The sequence below is a fragment of the Vitis riparia genome, chromosome 16 (assembly GCF_004353265.1).
Source record: "Vitis riparia cultivar Riparia Gloire de Montpellier isolate 1030 chromosome 16, EGFV_Vit.rip_1.0, whole genome shotgun sequence".
In the NCBI taxonomy this organism is placed as follows: domain Eukaryota; kingdom Viridiplantae; phylum Streptophyta; class Magnoliopsida; order Vitales; family Vitaceae; genus Vitis; species Vitis riparia.
The window spans coordinates 18,641,375-18,661,726 of NC_048446.1; the positions used below are offsets into that span (position 1 = coordinate 18,641,375).

General features: G+C 36.6%; 2 protein-coding genes and 1 long non-coding RNA gene across 4 annotated transcripts; 1 reads left to right on the forward strand and 2 right to left on the reverse strand.

Moving 5' to 3' along the window:
* The first annotated feature begins 208 nt into the window (after positions 1 to 208).
* LOC117934009 lies at positions 209 to 4,930 on the forward strand. The gene is made up of 5 exons (XR_004654402.1): positions 209 to 2,053; positions 2,443 to 2,547; positions 2,714 to 3,091; positions 3,637 to 3,878; positions 3,956 to 4,930. It is a non-coding gene; the product is annotated as an uncharacterized LOC117934009 (long non-coding RNA).
* A 4,615-nt stretch (positions 4,931 to 9,545) lies between these two features.
* On the reverse strand, positions 9,546 to 13,632 carry LOC117934006 (ferric reduction oxidase 4-like). Its single transcript, XM_034855595.1, has 8 exons — positions 13,100 to 13,632; positions 12,889 to 12,991; positions 12,570 to 12,755; positions 11,994 to 12,228; positions 10,998 to 11,325; positions 10,667 to 10,910; positions 9,849 to 10,561; positions 9,546 to 9,744 (listed from the first exon to the last, which is right to left on the reverse strand). Exons 1-8 carry the CDS (start codon positions 13,320 to 13,322, stop codon positions 9,605 to 9,607), a joined length of 2,172 nt encoding a protein of 723 aa, XP_034711486.1. The 5' UTR covers positions 13,323 to 13,632; the 3' UTR covers positions 9,546 to 9,604.
* Positions 13,633 to 14,338: 706 nt separating this feature from the next.
* LOC117934008 (uncharacterized membrane protein YjcL-like) lies at positions 14,339 to 19,952 on the reverse strand. 2 transcript variants are annotated; one of them, XM_034855597.1, is made up of 6 exons: positions 19,526 to 19,952; positions 18,999 to 19,225; positions 16,945 to 17,055; positions 16,188 to 16,343; positions 15,538 to 15,779; positions 14,339 to 14,772 (listed from the first exon to the last, which is right to left on the reverse strand). In XM_034855597.1, the coding sequence occupies exons 1-6, from the start codon at positions 19,948 to 19,950 to the stop codon at positions 14,449 to 14,451; spliced, it is 1,485 nt and encodes a 494-aa protein (XP_034711488.1). In that variant the 5' UTR covers positions 19,951 to 19,952; the 3' UTR covers positions 14,339 to 14,448. The 2 variants fall into 2 exon arrangements, with proteins under 2 accessions (XP_034711488.1, XP_034711489.1); XM_034855598.1 differs by having other exon boundaries at positions 18,999 to 19,220; positions 19,526 to 19,608.
* Between the last annotated feature and the right edge of the window lie 400 nt (positions 19,953 to 20,352).

Sequence of the window (20,352 nt, forward strand, 5' to 3'; positions counted from 1 at the left end):
TTGGATGCAATTTACTGATCCTGAAACTTGCAACTGTGTGTGATGTATGCATTGGCATTACCTTTATATGCTCGTAAAAGATTTGTTTTTGGTTGGAATAGCTTCATGATATGGCTCTGTTTTCCAGGTTTGCATTTTTTGGTGATCGTATTGATAGGGATCTTCACAAGCAATGCTTCAAATCCTGAACATGGTAAGTTTCTTTGCCTCAAGCATGGATGATATATGGAGTTGCAGTGATGGTTACTTTTCATAGCTATTTTTATTTTCGTATTCCAGTATCTGCATGAAATGAAGCTTGTTGTGAAACGTTAGTGTAAATGAAACATCTGCTGGATAATTTGGAAGACTGAATAAACCTTGATTTGATTCATTTGAGAAGAAGGATCAACTTCCTCATATCCTGGGGAAACATTTAATTGCGTTAGTCTACCTTAAGTGCCATTCAAAGTTTCTCAATGCTTTTTGCCTGTTGAACTAGAACTCTTCCTAAGACTTTTCTTTTTTCTTTCTTCTTTTTTTTTTTTTTTTTTTTTTCTTGTCCTGAAGTTTTTGATCATCATCTTTTGAATTTCACCATTCAAATTTGTCATAATGAACTGTGGATCCGACAGGTTTGGCAGTAGTGATTTCTGAAATGAGTTTTCATGGTAATAATTTGATGAAAAAACCTTCTTACACTATATACACAAGGAGAGAATGATCGCTTGGGAATAATTGCATTCCTTGTTCTTAATCCAAAGGCCCATGGGCAGAATCTGACAAACTATCACTCATTGTGGATCTGGCGAAGTAAACATGAAACCGATGTTTTTAGTATGTTCACCAGTTAAAGCTGATGGACTCAAAATGTAGGTTATCTGCCAAACCAGATGAACAGATAGCTGCAACTTCTTGCCTCATCTTTCTTGGGCCACTGACAAGAACTCCAACGCTAGATCCTGCACACTCAGATATCATTCCTGCAGGGGAGAAAAATGAAATTTATTTCAGAAGGGCTTAGAAACTGAAAATAATTTGCAATTGGGAATGTTACTGATGGTTTTTTGGGAGATGAAGAAAAGGGAAGAAGGTGAAGATTCACACAATGCTGTGTGGCGACAAAACTCGGTCTTGAAATAATACATTGGCAACTTTGTTTTGTACCTTCTTCCTTTTTTTGGTTGTGTGGTGTGTGCCTTCATTTTTTTTTTTAATAGTATTCTTCCATAGTCTTTTGTTGAGTATAAATATCACTTCATAAACTATTGTATTGTGCAATAAAAAGTCTTCTGAAATCATTAAACGGATATCGAATGTTAATCTTACTTCTTAGGTTGGGTCTTTCACCATAGTGCACCTTGGTTGCTTCGACAAAAGACTGGTGTGGAAAGGCTTCCAACTCTCTATCTGCATTGTAAAACCATGAGCCTGGTGATGTGGTTGGTGTTGGTGCGGCCGTGTTTTGGATCTGCCTCATTTCCTTGGTTGCCTGTTTTTTGTTCCAAAGAAAAGCTGCAGTTGCAGGCATGGATATGGAGACACACATGAGTAACATGTTTAGAGCAGATCTTGCAGAGTAGGAGTAGATCATGTTAGTGTTATGGTCAATTGGTTGTATATAGTATCGTGTAAGAATGCCGATTATCAGAAGAAAAATGATGAAAGAAGATGACATGATTGTTCCAAGCCACAGCCAGCTATTTGGGCCTAAAATGGCAGAAACTGGTACATCCAATGTGTTGGGCTTGAAGTTGAACCATATGGTTCTAAGGAGTTTCTGGTTTTCTCTTGTGGGCTCTGTTTCTCTTGTTACATACACTTCAATTTGTAATTGCAACTGAGAAATATCAGAGGTTGTGCCTGAAACCGGGAGGAGGAGGTCTAGCATGGCGACATCCAGAGATTTCTTGAAAGCAGAAATGAGAAGAACCCTTGGAGTCTTGCTGCTCATTCTGTTGGCTCTGAAGAGGAGCTCACGGATGATGGAGATGAAAGGAGTAATGCCACTTCCTCCACTCACCATCACAAGCATGTAATGCCTGCACCATATTTTTCTCCATCTTAATCAAAGGTATGAAAACACATCAAAATGGGTTACAGATTTTCTTGAGCTATTATCAATAAATGGTACTTGCTTTGAACTGTTGAAGCTTAACATATCTGATTTCAGAGCCTCCGGAAATTAAGTCTTTATGTTCTTAAACATGAAATATGCTTGTTATATGCAATAATGCAAACTCATCTGAGATGATGTTTCTTTAGATGAAAAATGCTTCAAAAATTTGAACTTCCAAAAGGCTTTGCTTGTATTTACACACCTTAGAAAATTGGTTGAAGTAGGTCCATAGGGCCCTTCAATGCTGACCTCGAGGTGCTCTATCAGTGAGGGGGATGATAACTTACAATACAATGTGCTGGACCAACTTCCTTCACTTTTGATGACAACACTTACCTTCTCAGGATCTGTATTACTGTTTGAGGTGATTGTAAAAGGATGCCATTGCAGCTTGGAAATGCTAGGCACATTTATAAAGAGGGTGCTTGTTGGAGTATAGTTCAGCCCTGGTAAGAAACATCAGTAAAGTTTTTGTTCCTTAATTCTTTTTTTTTTTTCTCTGTTTAGTGTATTTTCAACTTAAAACTTCATCCATGATGCACTGAAAGGAAAATTAAATCTAAAAAAATGTGAAAGGATCATGTCTTATTACTGTACTTTTACCTGATGCTTTAGAGAAGTTCAACTCAACAGCTTCACAAGGTAAAAGGCGGGCTGCAACCAAGCGAACCCTTTGTTGGGATTGTAAGAATCGCAAGTATCGGTCTATCAAGAAAAGGTAGAAACCTGGAAGCATGATGCAGGAGTAGGAGATGCCCACATGTAACACGAAAAAGACGATGAAAAGGATGTACAGATGATGGGTATAAAAGAAGAGCTCAAAGATCTTCTGCCTTATACGAGGGAAGCTTGTTGCCCACATGGCTAATCCAGATAGTAAGGCAAGCTCTCCAGCCACATTGGAGACCCCGATCTCATCCCATGTGAGCATCTGCAGTTCCGGAAAAACAGTGAGGAGCTAGCAAATGTAACATAGTCTGAATCGTATACCAGGTACTGAATCACATTTAGAATCCCCCTGTTCTGAGTTTCAAAATTATATGATTTCAAATTTTTGACAAACAGGAAATTTAGGGGTCCAAAATTATTTTTTTTCTGAAATTTTCTGATAGTATTAATAAAGTTTGCTTCCTGTGATACAAAAGGCCCTACATCTCCTTAGTTGGGAGTGGTACCCTTTGCATCAAAACTGTTGTGTAGGGTACAAAAATTTTATGGTCCTGGTTAAGAGTTGACAACCCTTGTATCAATGGAGGGTTGTTGAATACAAAAACAATAGATGCACTTGATTAAGTGGATACATTTTTGTATCGTACAAGGGTATAGAATATGTGCCCTTGTTTAAAAGACTACAGATTGCTATTCGCCTTTTTGTTGTAGAGGGGTACCCTATGCATCAGAACAGGACAGGGTCTTAAAAGTTAAAATATTATAGTACTTAATGGTTTGGCTGTAGCAATTTTTTCTTCCCTTTTTGTCAAAAGAATAAAAAAAAGACGATAATACTGTGTTTACCTCTGAACTTTGATGTGTTGCAGCCCAAAAGATAATGTAACATAAGCCATGGGCAGTGAAGAGCGTCATGACAATGTGACCGAGCCAGATATGATACTTGATGCTTGACTCAGATGTAAGGCCGATGAGCCGCAAAACAGAAGATCCTCGTGTCACTGGAAAGAACAGAAAGGCTAGGCAAATGTTCCCAACAAGGCCTAGCATCAGAGCTGCACTTTCTAACTTGGCTTCCCACCTGCCAATTCCTCAATGAATGTATGAAAAGGTACTGAAAAAACACTTGAAGTTCTCAAAGAAAACATGGGAAGAATTCTTACACTTGCACTCCCATCTTTGCTGCAGATTGGCGGGTGATATTTGCAAACATACCGTGCAAATAAGCTGAAACAGACCAAACCAAGAGGACAAAGAACATGGATAAAAAGGATAGCTCTATCCAAGAAACAATCCCCAGAGTGCCCTTCACGAGCACAGGTCGTTTCCATAAAGCCCATCGAGAATTTTCAGCTATGTCATGATCAACACATTTCTTTCCTAAGTGGAGATATAAACAGCCCAAAGTAGCAATGAGTAGGACCGGAAACGTATAAATGAGGAAGTTGGCACCTGTACCACACAAGAAGAAAGCAGCTAAAAGTGAACACTCTTTTTGAGCTAATTTCTTCAGTCTGGAGTATAGAAAAGGCACCAAACCTTGTTGTCCAAAATACTTGGAATCAGTTTTTGCATGGATGTCAGGCAACCAATGCAGCCAAAACGTGTTGGTGGGCATCATGATCCATACCATAATGTAGCCAAGAAAGGCTGCCATTACAAACAACCTGATCACCGATCGAAGAGCATCAACTCCTACCCAACAGGACGTTCCTCCTATCACCTTTGGATCCATATCTCCTCTCTTGTTGCAAGGGTCTTGGTATAGGCTACCTTAATATATTAGCCAAAGGTTCCCACAAAAACATGCTCATAGATTTGACCAAAAATTATAGCAGTCCAATTGGGGTCCAGTTCACATATAAAATTTGTTTTGCCTGCCCGATTGTGGGTGAAATCCATAAAAATTTGACTGCTATATGGGAGGCACCAATATGCCACAGTTATGGCCTTCTCTTGTTGTTCCTTCCATCCTATGTTCATGCAACATGCTCTATTTTATTAATGTTTTCTGTCACCTTCTAGCTTTGGAAAACAAGTACCCAGCTGCTGCAAGTTGTACTCTTTTTTCCCCCTTGCGTATGGAATATGATTTAGAAAAAAGTATTTGAATTTAGGTGAAGACTGGTTGTTGAATGCTAACATGGACTCAGTGATTTGTATTTGGGTGTCTATTTTGGCTTTACTATGTTCAAACTTACACTTTTCATTACTTGGGTGGGCTAGCCTTTGGAGGGTTTGGGCCATCAATCAATTTTAGTGTTGGGGTTGGGCTTTTTTAATTTTGGACTGGACTTGGGCCAACGATGATGTTTCTTAATGGGTTGAGTTATGTGCCAAATTTGCAACCCTACTTTAAGATCACGTCACAAATTGCTTTTGGAAAAGGCTAATGGAATGGGTGGGAGAAAATGTCCAAAAAGGAAGATTCCTACCAATTTTCATAAAGTAATATTTGCTGTCCCGTTAGGCAATCCCATCGATGCAGGAGTTATTTCATTCTAAATAACATGAGAAAGAAATTAAAATATTCTAAAATTTTTAAAATAAAAATTAAAGTGATGAATATAATAGAAATTTAATAAAATGACAATTATTCATGGTTTTTTTTTATTGTAGTTTTTTAAAAATTAAAAATTAAAATGCTAATTATTTGTTGATTTTTTGAAAAAATTGCTGAAAAATCACTAATTTAATTGGTGATGTATTGATGAATTTTTAAAAATTCCAATTAAGTTGAATCCCAATCGTCTGATCTGTGATGAATTTTCAATTCCATGTTTCTCTTTCACATTGATCAATATCCAAAATTTTGCCAATGATACATGTCAATTTTTTAATCTTTATCAAGGCAACTATTTAGAAAATTTTTGTAAACTTAATAGATATTGGGCAAAAAATTTATTCTTAAAAATAGATAGATATGGGTAAAAAGAAGAGTCATAAGTAGTTAAAAGACCAATGTGGATACAAAAAAATGTATATGTGCATTGACGACTTATTTGATCAACTTGGTAGAGCAAGGTACTTCATAAAGATAGATCTAAGATTGAGCTACTACTAAGTTAGGATTGCGGAAAGGGACAAGCTAATAAAATCTTTCATCCATACTTAGATAAATTTATGGTGGTGTACTTAAATAATGTCCATGTCTATGACAAACACCTTGGAGAAACATGTGGAGCACCTATGGTAGATATTTGAAGTGCTCAAGCGTAATGAGCTTTACGTAAATAAGGAGAAATGTTCATTTCCTATGGAAGAAGTGAGTGTCTTGGAGCATTGTATAAAGGATGACAAGCTTATGATAGATGAAAGCAAGATAAAAGCCATCCAGGACTGAGATTCACCTAGAAAGGTACCTTAACTAAAGTTCAAATTGACTTAGTAAATTATTATTGATGGTTCATTAAGGGCTACTCAACAAGGGACATATAGATCTACTAAAGAAAAATAAGGCATGAGATTAAGACAATGAGTGCCAACAAGCCTTTGAAGACTTGAAAAAGGTTGTGACAGAGAACTAGTATTGATACTACCCAACGACGACATGGTATTCGTGGTGCACACAAATTCCTTTGCCTTTGTTATTGAAAGAGTTCTAATGCAAGCATCCCATAGCCTTTGAGAGTCACAAACTTAATTTAAATAAAAAATAAAAAAATTACATAATACAAGAGAAGGAAATGATAATTGTTGTTCATTACTTATGTACTTGAAGATACTATTTGTTAAGGTCTTATTTCATAAATAAATCTATCAATGTTGCCACTAGTTACTTCCAACATGAAAGAAGCTAAGCCCTAAGCAAGCAAGGTGGCAAGATTTCTTAGAAGAGTTCAACTATACCATTGGAGTACAAGTTAGGGAATGCTAATCATGTGGCTAACACCCTAAGTTACAAGACAAAGTTAGCATCTATGACCAATCAATCCCAAGGAAAACTAAGGAATTTTCTAAAAGAATGTTACAACATGACTTGATGGTTAAGAGTCTTATCGCCTTAGCCCCAAGTGGTTTTGGGTAGAGGATGTCCTATCATAATACTAAAGGAAAATGAGTGTACATGTCCAAGTAAGGTTAGTTGAGGAGGAATTTGATCAAAGGAATGTCATGACATCAAATGGTCTGGGCAGCCTAGGCAACAACACATAAGGGCATTATTAGAGTCAACATACTAGTAGTCTTAGATATGAGATGAGGTTAGGGCTTATAACAAGACTTGTCTTGTGGGCTAACAAGACAAGGTGGAGTAGCACTTTCCTAGTGCTTGTTACAATCACTACCCACACCTAAGAGACCATGGGAGAGTGTCATAATGGACTTTATTATTGGATTGCTTAAGTCAAAAGGCTATGATTCTATCATTGTAGCAGTAGACAGGTTCTCTAAGTATGCCACTTTCATAGTACCCCTTATAGTTGAGGAAATTCATTAGACATATGGTTAAGTAATGGAGGTTTCCAAGGCACATTATCAGTGATTGATTTGCACTTATATTGAAAAGTTGTAGACAAAGCTCTTCAAAATAATGGGGTTTAAGCTTTCACTTGCAAAAGGATAGATAAATGGAAAGAGTGAAGAGATGCAATAGAGCTATACTTGAGGCACTTTGTGAGTGCCAACCAAAAATATTGGACTGAGTTATTGGATGTAGGTTAATTCTCATACAACAAACAAATGAGAGAAACAACTAACAAGAGCCCATTCAAATTGGCTATGGGACGATAACAATTGACTCCTCACACCTTGATGACAAGAGAAAAAGCTCGTTGACATTCAAATTCACTAAATGATAACAAGACCATACTAACATAGTTTGCTCATACTTGAATATGACCACTAAAAGGATAAAAAAATGGGCTAACAAGAAGAGGTGGCATACTGAGTATTAGGTCAAGTACCTAGTACTCGTCAAATTACTTCCTTAATAGTTCAAGTCCTTAAGTGTACAAAGGCATTGCGAGGAGATATGAAAGCCTTTTTCCCATACTCGGGAAAGTCTGTAAGTTGTCCTATTATGTTGAGCTATCTCCAAGGTTAAAGATTTATTATTTCTTCCATGCAAGTTACTTGAAGCCTTATCATAAAGACAATGATGACCTAAGCCATGAGATATAAAAAAGGGCACCTATAGCCATAGTGATCTCATATGATAGGAAAATAGAGTATATCATAGTTGATTGAGTCTTTACGAGACGAGGGGTGCCTCCTACAATAAAATACTTAGTTAAATGGAAAAGACTACCAAAGAGTAAGACTAAATAGGAGCTTGCAAAAGTTTTATGGTAGTTTCAGGGGTAGATTGGATGATTTCAAGTAAAATAAATGATAAGGACATCTATGACTAATGACATTGATGAGGGAAATTATGACACCATACTCAAATTACTCTTATCTTAATGTCAAAGACTTAGTTGTTTCCTAAGCACCCATGTGGTATTAAGACAACTTAAGCCACTTAAGTTGTTAAGTTGATCTTCCCCATGTACTTAGTTTGCTAGGCTAAGCAATATTACTTGACTTGGAAGCTAGACAAGAACATAGGAAGCACAAAAGTTTTGGAAGAAAGGAACTTGTATTGCACAAGAACATTTTACAATGCTTGGAAAGCTTTCAATTGCTTAATGTATTGGTCAAATGAAGTCTCCTCCAAAACAAATAAGGAATCTTCCTCATAATTCTATGCTTATTCCATGAGTTACAAGAACTTTCTAGAATTCTCCACACCTTTCCCTTATCTTCCATTCATTTGTGGAAATGTATGGATGCCTTTAGATTTTTGTAGAAGCTTCTTGCTCCCATGTGAAGCTCAAGTGAGGGATCATTTTGAGCAAGTTGTGACATTAACTCTATATATGGTTACGAAGTTTATAAAGAGAGATAGAGGCGTTTATTCATCTCTAAAGATAGATGAGAGTTCTTGGAGGTTTGTAGAATATTTTAGAGAACTCTAATATATATTTCGTATGTAGCTTGAAAACATGTAGGTCTTTAGAGTATTTTAGAATTATAAAGAACGACTTGGCACCAAGTGATGGAGAATAGGACTTTCCATAAAGCGATTAATAGATACCTCAGATCAACAATGGACAAAGCTGAAGGAGTTATCCTATTTGATGACAGCGATGAACCTCAAAATAGATCAACTAAGAGAAAAATCGTTGGCTCCGGCGGTTTCCATGGAGGCTAGTAGTTTAATTCCAACCAAGCCAAGAACAAGTTCTGTTTTTTGCATGAATCATACACAAACCAAAATTTTCAAATTGTATTTTCCAACTTTTGATGGGGATCCTACGGGTAGGGTGTACAAGTGTGAGAGGTTTTTCAAATACAATGAAGGGTTGGAAGATGAGAAGATTATTCAATAAAAGTTCTATTTTTCTTAGTCTACATTGTGTCTTCTTCTTCTTTCATTGAGAATTCCCATGATGCTAATAAATAGATGATAACCTCATTTGGCCAAGCCACTAAGCCCTTAAGAGCTTCCTTTGCTTCCATCTCTTCCTAAATATACTTCTAAATTTGTAGGAAATAATTGGAATAAAAAATTACTTTTATGAATATTTTGGAAAAATAAATTAAAATTAATTTTTAAAATTAAATAGGCAGATAGTTTTTCACTTAATATATAGCAAAACTTAAATTTTAGACTTTGTTACAGAAGTATTTGGCTTCTACTTTTACTCAGTTTTTTTTTTAAAAATAAACATAATAGAAGTCATGTTCTTCTGCTTGTTTGGTTGAGAGGAAAAGAAAAAACCAAGAGAGATGCAAGAGAACAACACAAAATAAAGTCACAGGGCCTTCATTATTTATGAAGTTAACATGCATTCATCACCAGTTAAAGCTAATGGACTCAAAATGCAGATTATCAGCAAGACCAGATGAACAAATTCTTGCAACCTCATGTCGCATCTTCCTTGGCCCGCATACCAAAACTCCAACATCCGATCCTTTGCAATCAAAAAGTATCTCTGCAGAACCACGGATGAAATCATTATGGTAATTCATTGCTATTGTGAAGAACTGAGATTAGATTAGTCGATAATTCAATCACTTATAACAATTTAAAGCTTACTCTTGAGATCGGGTCTTGCTCCAAAATGCACCTTGGTAGCTTCGACAAGGGACTGGTGGGGGAGGCTTTCGAGCTCTCTATCTGTACTGCCGCATAGCCATAACCCTGGTGAGGCTACCGGTGTTGGCACTTCCATGTTCTGGATTTGCTTCCCTTCCATGGTGGCTTGTTTCTTATGCCAAAGAAAAACGCCGCTGGCAGCTAAGAAAATGGCAGCACATGGGAAGAACATGTCCCAGAGACATCTAAAGGAGAAATGATAAATTTCATCACTGCCATGTTCAATAGGGTAAATGTAGTAACGCGTGAGAATGCCCAAGAAGAGGAGGAACATGATGAAGGAAGATATGATTATTGCACATAGCCAGAGCCAGCTGTTTGGACCAAGGGCTGCGGAAATGGGAGCATCTGATGTGTTTGGCTTGAACCATATTGTTCGGAGGAGCTTCTGGATGTCTGTGGTGGGCTGCTCTTTCTCTCTAGTGATATAGGCTTCTATTTGCAGCTGTATCTGTGAAATGTCCGAGGTCATGCCAGAGGCGGGAAGCAAGAGGTCTAGCATGGTGAGATCAGCAGAGTTCTTGAAGGCACAAATGAGGAGGATTCCTGGAACCTTGCAGTTTGGTTTGGTGCTTTGGAATATGATCTCGCGGATTATGGAGATGAAAGGAGCAACACCGCTGCCTCCACTCACCATTACTAGCGACTCGTGCCTGTAAAAATAATCAACAAGCTTAGTAAGAATGGAAATTGGCCCATAAATCATGGCTGCTCCTATTGGGGCCTCTGTCAGAATCTTGTTTTGTTATCAGACCGACCTTAGGAAATGAGATGAAGTAGGCCCATATGGTCCTTCAACAGAGACATCAAAGCAGTCTACAGCAGGAAGTGAAGAAAGTTTGTTGTAAAGCTTCTGAGACCAGCTTCCTTCAGTTTTGATGACTATGCTTAGTTTATCTGGTTCACTATTACAATTTGAAGTCACAGTAAAAGGGTGCCACTGCAGCCTGGAAATGCTAGGCAAATTCACAAATAAGATGCTTGTGGGGTTGTAAGTTAGTCCTGCAAAACCAAACTCAGCTGATGAAATAAAACAGATTAATAGTTTTGTTACATCCTTGTATGGGGCCAAGCTATTTGTTGGCTCACCTAGACTCTTGGAGAAGGTCAATTCAACAGCTTCAGAGGGTAAGATGCGTGCTGAAACCAGCCTAGCTCGTTGCCGTGACTGTAAGAATCTTAAGTACCGGTCTATAATGAATAGAAAGATCCCAGGAAGGATCATGCAGAAGTAGGCAGTGCCAACATGCAACACATAGAAGAAGATGTAGAGAGTGTATATGTGGTGGGTGTAGAAGAAAACTTCAAACATTTTTCGCCTCACCCGAGGAAAGCTTGTTGCCCACATTATTAATGCAAATAAAAAGGCAATCTCTCCAGCTACATTTGATACATAAGTTTTGCTCCATTCTAGCATCTGCATTGCCAAAACCTCTTTTCAGTATGCAATAACAGAGTATCATCATCCAATTTGCACAGCTATTAGAAAATTGCAAACGGGGCCAATTTTCAGGATCTAGATTATGTCACTGACAATATTTTGACTTTTGTGTTTGATACTGGTAATTTCAGAACTTGTAAATATTTTCTCACAGGTTATTGTCTTATTCATAGTAAAATATGTTGGCATCATTTGATTCATAACCTCCACTAAGGAAACTTTTAAATTTCGGAATTCAGAAAAATTTCACTTTCTCTGATAGCAATGTCTCATGATACAACTTAATATTAGTAGATGATATTTCTCATGTCTAAGACAGCAGTATAAGCCAGTAGGGCCCCCTCAACATGATGCATATACCAATAATTCATTCTTGTTTTCCTTTTTGAAAGGAAAAAGGCAGGAGGAATCCAAGTCTCTCTTAAGATTTCTCACTACTGTCAAACAAGAAAGACAACAGACTCCAATTCCAGCAAAAGAAAAAGAAAAAGATGACAGTTCTAACCACATAAAAAGAAAAGAGATACCCCATCTTTCATCTCACTAAGAAAAAAAGAAGCAATAATCATGAGCATGGAATAATCATTTTAAAGATTTAAATGTTGACCAACGAGACAAAAGTAAAAGAAATATTCAGTACGTACCTCAGCCATTTGATTGGTCATAGCCCAGTAGATGACAAAACCTATGCTATGTGCAGCAAAAAGGACCATGGAGAGATGCCCAAGCCAAATATGATACTTTATGCTAGACTCTGATGTGAGCCCAACAAGAGGCAGAATTGAAGATCCCCGAGTCACAGGAAAAAACAAAAATGCCCAGCACAAGTTTCCAATATACCCAAGTCTCAGAGATACGCTACGAAACTTAGCTTCCCACCTGCCAAAGCCAATCCTGGCAGATCAATTATCTAATTTGTCTTAAGAATTAAGCATAGGCTCAAACAATAAGAAGGAACTCTCTTTGTTTCAACTGAAGAAAAACTAGAAGGACTCAATTGGCAATTTGAATTGAATGTGTAGGCAGCCTATATTCTGCAAATATCTTTGAGGAAAAAGCATAATAAGGGATGAATAAAGCATGTATAGGCAGCCTATATTCTGGAACCCATCTAAAAATAATAACAAAAAGGAGTGGAAGTCAATCTACTTTTTGATGGTAACAGAGCCAGGCTAAATATTTATCATTGATAATTGAAGTGTAGAGATGTTCCAACATACACTTTCTCCCCTTGTTTATGCATATGGAGGTGACCAAAGCTGACATATAAGTAATTGGCAAGAGACCAGATTAAGAGCATGATGAACATGGCAGCAAAAACAAGCTCCATGGCTGAAACAATCCCAAGAGGAGCCATCACAAGCACTGGTTTTTTCCAGAAGGCCAGACGATGGCTTGCGCTGATGCTGCAAACAGTTAAATATATGAAGGTATTGTTATTCCATATGCATCACATGAAGGCAAAATTATTTTTTCAAGTGAGAGCAAGGACAACTGAAAAAATGAAGGTAGCTGAAAAAAGATCAAGAGAATTTTTACCTCCTAGAGAAAGAATTTCCTTTTTTCTTCTGAAAGTGGAGATAAACACAACCCACAGCAGCTATGAGCATCATAGGGAATGTGAATAGCAAAAGATTTGTTCCTGTAGAACATGTTGCCAATAGTATTGAATCAGCAAGAAAAAAAAAGGGCAGATGTTCCCAGAAATCAAGCTAGTGAGCAGCATAAAAGAGGGTAGTGAGAAGCCAACCTTGTTCTCCAAAATATGTGGAATTGAGCTTGCTGTTTAGCTTGGGAGTCCATTGTTGTTTATACACCTTTGTAGGCAACAAAACCCAAACCATAAGCCACCCAAGAAATACAACAAGGAACATCATCCTTGTGACTGTGTGCCTGCTCTTCTTCTTCTTTTTCCCTTCATAACTAGGAGTAGCAATGGCAGGAGATTCCCTCACTAAATCAGAATCCATCATCAAGTACAATTCCAACTTCCGTCTATGCCCTGAAAGGCTCCTAAGATGTATTTATAGAAGATGCAGTTGCTCTCTACATCATCATGCAAATGATGGAATGGGCAAAAAGAAACAGCATGATTCATGCATATATACACCATCTTTTGTGGATGCAGTTCATTTCGTGCACTTACAAACTAGTGATTTGGATGGTTACAGAAAGTTAAAATATTCCTTAACTGATGCCTCTTATACTTTGGAAGAGTCATGCATAAATAGAGTTTGTCAAATCTGCCCCTAAAGAATTTTTTTTTTATCACCAAAAAGAATGGCATATCCTAAATGGTAGTTAAATGCCCTTAATATGGTCACTAGCTGATTCATGATATAATCAGCAGGTTCTCTCTCTAAACAAATAGAAAAATCAGATTAATGCTGAGACCAATGATAAGCAGAAACGTGAACGCATTAGAAATTCATATGCATCTAAACACTATAAATATGGAACCCTATGGATCGAAAAAGTCAAAACTGATATATTACATGAGCCAATGGCTCTCCAATTTCATTATTCCCATAATTAAACAATATCAAAGCACTCTACACAAAAAAGAGAATTGGTAATGGCTACTACCAGTGCAAGTACAGTTGACATTTTTTGGAAATGCAAGTACAGTTGACCAATGGCTTTAAAAGTCAAAAGTATGGTGCAAAAGTACTAGTATAGTAGCTTACACAAATTAAGATCTATTAATCAGGGAGATTCAGTGATCTAATGAAGAATCTGTAAACAAATCAAAACATGGCATGATAACAGTTCCACCAGTTACAATTTTTCCATATCATTGTCATCTGAGCTAGGACCTTACTAAAGTTCTATCACAATTGCCAGGGATATTTGATATTGAGCCCAATCATTACCAAGAAAAAAAGGAGAGAAAAGATCCACAACCATCTAATTTTGGCAGTTATTCAGTGGAAAACAGAGTTGAAGGAACTGGATTATTGAGAAAATTATCAGCAGCGTACAAGCAAAGTAAAAGGTCACAAGACCCCAGAACTGAGTGCACAAATCTTATTATGAGTTTAAATTATACAGAATAATATGCTTCTGATATAGAAATAAAAAAGTATAAAAATATAAATTTTACATGTGTCTAAGAACCATGACTCCAAAACCAATGCCAAGAAAAGTTGCAATAGAGATTCCAAAAATGCCTGCAAGAATCCCAGGAACAACCAAAGAGCTCCATCCTTTGGCTGTGGCCATTCCACATGCTGTAGTAGGACCTCCAATATTGGCATTTGATGCCAAAAGTAACAGCTTTAAGTCTAAGCGAAATAGCTTCCCCAATCCAAGGATCACAGCAAGATGGACCATTACTTGAACAAGAGCAAACATGAAAATACTGGGAGCAGTATTGATGACATTCCATATGCTCCCACTAGCACCCACTACAGCAAAAAATACCTGTGAAGAACACAAAATTGAGATCACATAAATTTATTCAATCAGTAGGTGAAACTCTTGAGTTTTTTTATATGCATTTAGTGACAGTGATAGTTCCAGGTTCAGGAATAATTAATTGTGGGAATGATATAAAATTCATAAATTTATTGAGGAAAAATCAAGTTGTCAGGAGCCATTATATAATTTGACAACAATTTTAGAGGAATAATTAGAAAAAAAAAAAAAAAAAAAACATTCAAGAATAAATTCATGGGGAAGGAGAGGCAATGTGTATACAGGAAAAAGAAAAAAAACAAGGAAAGAAAAAAAAAAACATACAATGTCTTTTGGCTCACATATGAGGTTTAAAGCAACAACAAGAATCAAACAGAATATTCGTGAATTATTGGGGGGCATATAGAATTAGCAAAAAGAACCTAAAAAAAATAAAAAATAAATAAAACAAAAGAAAAAGAAAAAGAAAGCCAAAGAAAATCTCTTTTTAGAAAAAGGAACAATAAAACCTATAATCCACAAAGGAATATAAAAAGTATTTCCCATAAACAGACAAGATTATAAACATACTGGAAATGTAGAACTTTGAAAGTTTTAATATCAATACACTTTAAAATAGAGCAGCTAAACAATCTCAGTTGCCCCCCAAAAAACACAAGTTGTAGCCGTTAAGAAGAAGGTCAACAGCATATATCAAGCCAACATAATAACCCCCTATAAGTAGCAATTCTACATGATGTAAATCAAATAAGCTTGAGATATAACACTTACCTGCATCAAAACCACAGCAATAGTATCACCAGCAGGTGCAAGGTAACCAAAATACATTGGAAGGGCAGTTGCTAAAACAACAACAATTGCTGTTATGCTTGGTAGGGTGCCTCCTTGAATTCCAAACAATTTTGTTAGATATGTGGCAGACAGGCAGATAACAAAAGATACAGCAAGAGCTGTAGCTGTCTGTAGCACAGGGAGCTTGCTTCCAGAATCAGACTCCATATTCAGTGCAACATCTACCCAAGAGAAGATTTTGATAGAGGTTACATATTGAGAGACTAAATTATGCACATTTGATTGTATTATTCCTCTCTAAAAGATCATAGTAAAGTTGATGACACAAATCAATCTAACAACTGTTAAGTAGTTATTCTAGTAATCAGTATTTGCAGAGAACACATAATATATACAATTTTTCGATGTTGAAAAGTGAAGTTCATAAACAAAAGCACAGGCTCTTATTTGAACATCAGTATTGATGAATAGCTAAGTAGACTGGAGCAAGGAAAACAAGAACATTCATATGAATTTTTCAAGGGAAGAAATACTTGTCATAGACTAGGAAAAATCAAAGAACAAGAGAGAAACAGAGCTGGTGTATCTTATCATCCACCTCAAAGTGAATAAATTAAATTACTTCTTACCATTGGTTAATTTTGGAGTCTCAGGAGGTATTTTAGAAGCTAATGCAAACAAGATCATAAAATACAGAGCACAAATAACATTATCTGCGGCTATTCCTGCAGCCAAAACTGATGGAGAAACACCAAGAGCCTTTGAAATTGCAACATAATTAACAGCTGCAGAAAACCAGAAACAAATAGAGTGTTAGTTATGATAACGAATTAGGGAAAGGTAAAAAAAATATTACCAAGGCATCAAAACATTTTTTGATAGGCCCCAAGACATTAAAAGATAAGAAAGTGAGACATTAAAAATGTTGAACAAGAAGGACCTAGTTCCAATTTATTTACTGAAATTTACTGAAAGTAAACAAACAAGATTCAAATAGTGAAAACAAGAGATGTAGCTTATTGCACTCAAGGCACCATAAGTTGCAGCACTCCTAAAGTAAGAGGTCAGCATGACCTTAAAGCACTAGGAAACCTGCTTTTCTGATAGTAAAAAGGACACAAAATTTAAAATTGGAAAAGATACATTGAAGCAAAGATTGCACTCCACATCAACCAAAATTATTTTAAAAAAAATGCATAATGTAGTTGGACCTATAACAGATTGAGTCGATCAGATACCAGTGTCATCAATCAGACAAAAATGGTGGTGATTATAAACAATTACAATTGGGCTGGCATGCCCAAGTGAACATCATTTTATCTGCTCACACTTGTTGGGAGGGTTTAGTCCAAAAGCAACATGCGACAATATCTCTCAACAAATTACCTCCACCAATATAACTACCCATGAGGGCAGCAGCTATTTTCCAACTATCTTGACCCAGTGATTGCATAGGCACTACCAGAAATGCCACAAGAGTTCCAGCAATTGTTGCAACTGCCATACAAAAAGAATAAGTAAATGGTCTGTTTCAATATAATAATAGTCATTTCTTTTTCTGATCAAACAAATATTTGTTTCTTTTCTATGCAGCAGACAATTTTTAAGGTATGGAAAATTAGTCTAATAACCACAATCAGGTACTTTATCTGTTCTAAAAATAAGAAAAAACAGTTGAAATGAAACCATCTAAGCATCTGATACAATCAGTAAATAACACAAAGTGGAACCGTTTAAGGAAAAAAAAAAGGAATGTAGCCAATTAACAAAATTGTAAAATTCAGCCTATGCTTTCCAAACATTGTAGTGTTCCTTTCTATCCTTATAATTGTTAAACCAAGAATTACCCTTAAAGCTTAAACTTTTAGCAGGTCAATGATATATCTCAATCAAACAACGATAACAGCCTTGCTTTAAAAATAAAAAAAACCTGAGGTTTGGTTCAATAACAAGGATCTTAAGCATGGCAAGGTAAGTTCAATTTGGAAAACTAACATTTTTCCTAAACCTAAGATGCTCCTTTGGTTTCTTAACTGACACAAGCCTACAAGAACTTGCAGGGGAAAATGAGAATGAAGGACTAACGATACCTCCCCAACTAGACTGCAATTTGCCTTATTTTCCTTCCAAACTATAGCATTAGATGAAAAAGCTTGAGTTTCTTGAAACTCAAATCTGACTTAAGATGATTTAAGGTCCTACTACTAAAAAATTGCAGCACTAGTGCAAGAGGCCTAAAAGTCCAACACACGATCATGACTTTGTATGGGGATGTCACCCAATTAGGAGGCTCATGAAACTATGATTCGGGTATGTAATTAATGACTCAAAAGCCCAAAATATAGTTGCTTAGGGCTTGTAACTATTAAATACCATTAAGGCACAGAATACAGTAAACACACTGCAAAAGGACATCAACAAATAAAAAGAAAAAAAGGGCCTTGTAACTGAAAAAGACTAGTCACAGGATGGTGGTTCTGTTTCCATTGCATAGTAGAGGCATTCAATCCAGCACATATCAGTATGATCACATGCTAAATCCAAAAACAGATTTGGAAGAATTCATGTATTTGTTGATACATAAACAAAACCCCAAGTGAAGGATGCTTTTCTTATCATGGAACTTGAACTCTGAAACTACAGCAATAAAAGAATAGAACTGAGATATCAATCAAATGAATAAAGAGGAACTTACAAGATTTGAAATTAAATTAATCTGCCACTCCTTGCAGCACCATTATATCCATTAATTCATGCACATCTCCATGATGAAACTACAAGCCTATTCCTTTGATCAGCTAGCTTAGAATGAAACCCAAGACACATATGTCAGACTAATTGGATCCAAATCTGTACAACTATGGATTGGAAACGTAGAGCATCTTTTTCATAACATATAGATTGTATATTCTTCATAACCAATTCCAAATATGTTTTCTAGATCATCAAAGTCAAACAACACAATAGAAGCCCTTTTGTCCTTGATTGGCGACAATTATACCAGTCTTAGATAATCTTCTTCACAACTTTTGCAGGACGCTTAAACAGGTTGTATGTTTGTGTTTCCCTTAGAGATTTCTTCGTGGAAAAAAAAATTATACTAATTTCAGGGGTCTTGTAAAAGCAATTGGTATTTGAAATTTTATTTTGAACTTTGGTTGCATGATTACACAGTTTCAAGTTCAACTCAATAAAATAATAATAATAATAATAATTAAAAAAAAAAAGAAAAAAAAAGCAGCAATTCCTTTTCTCGCTTCTCAACTGATACACAAGCAACAAGAAAGCCATGGCCGGAAACAATTACTATAGTCATTATTAGTTATTTGCATATCTCCAAAAACGGGATTTCAACCAAAGTAGCCACTAATATAACCAAATTCAAACAAGATAATACAAAGCTCAAGGATACGAAAAAGGTTGCAACATAAGAAAATGACCTGATCCAAGCAAGAAAGCCAAGAGCAATGTCCCAGTCGACTGCATCACTTGACGCATGTCTGCTCTAAACAACAGCAGTGGAAGAGTAATAGGTAGCAAAAACTCCATCACAATCGAATATGCCGGTGCATCATAAGGAATAATTCCAAGATTACTAGCGGCCAGCCCAACCAAAATGCTAACCAGAGCAGCACTCACCATGCTCCCAATCTTCGTCTTCTCTGACCTCCAATCCCACAAAGATAAAATCAACAATAGAGAAAAGAAGGGATCACACCCCAAAAAATGCTTTGAAACTCCAGGAAAAGAAAAATTCAACTTAATGAAGTAAAAATAATAGCAGTAAGCCTAGTTGAATGAAGATTCTTTTGTTTTCTCGGTTGATAAATGATGAAATATCCAAGATCGAAAACTTCAATTGCTTTCATTTTTTTTGTCTTGCGTTTTCTCGCCATCCAAACAGAATCAACAAAATAAACAAAAAATAGATTCAGAAAACACCAACGATTGATGTCAGAGAGACTACCAAAGGCCGAAAGCACCAGTGGCGAAGAGTGCGGTCCATGTACCCCAATGGTCTTCCGGAGAGATGAAAGGGCCACTCAGCTGTGACCGAACCTTCACAAAACGGTGCCGGTTTTGGTTTGCATGGAAAATCAGAGGCTTGCAGGTAGAGCAGTTGGAGTAGCTATTGCGATGGGAGATGGATGACGGCGGAAGTAACGGCCGGAGTAACGGTGAGGGAGAGACAGCGTTGAGTAGTGGAAATGGTGACGGTGACGATGCCGACGACATTGTGTGACGAGGCCGTCGCGGTTTTCGGAGTTTGGTTCTACTTCTATCTTCTCCATCGTTGTAGGGATGATGATGTGTGGGGCCTTTTGGTCCACGTGGCTTAGTTGGGTCCAGCAGAAATCGCGTGGGATTCTGGAACTGGAACTGGACCCTCATCACCTTTGTCTACGGTTGCAACGCATGCGGTTCGTAAAGTTAGGCACTTTGATACCGTAGATTCGGGACGATGACTCTTATTCTAATCAATAAATCCTATTCCTGACTTTCTTAATGTAGAAATTCATATGATTTGCAATTGGTTTTTTCGAAAAGTTCAAGAAAGGAATCAGGAATCATTTTTTACTCTATGTTTTTTTATACGTCGTTGTCATGTAACGCTTACTTAAAAGAATAATTTGTTTATAATAAGATCGTGGCCCGTTTCGTAACTTTTTGCGAGTCCACATTCAACTGGATTCCTTTTGGTCTGCCTATGCAATCTTAAACAAATAAGTCGATGTGACAGGATGTTTTTAAAATTAATTTAATAACTTAATAATTTAATTTAATATATTAAAT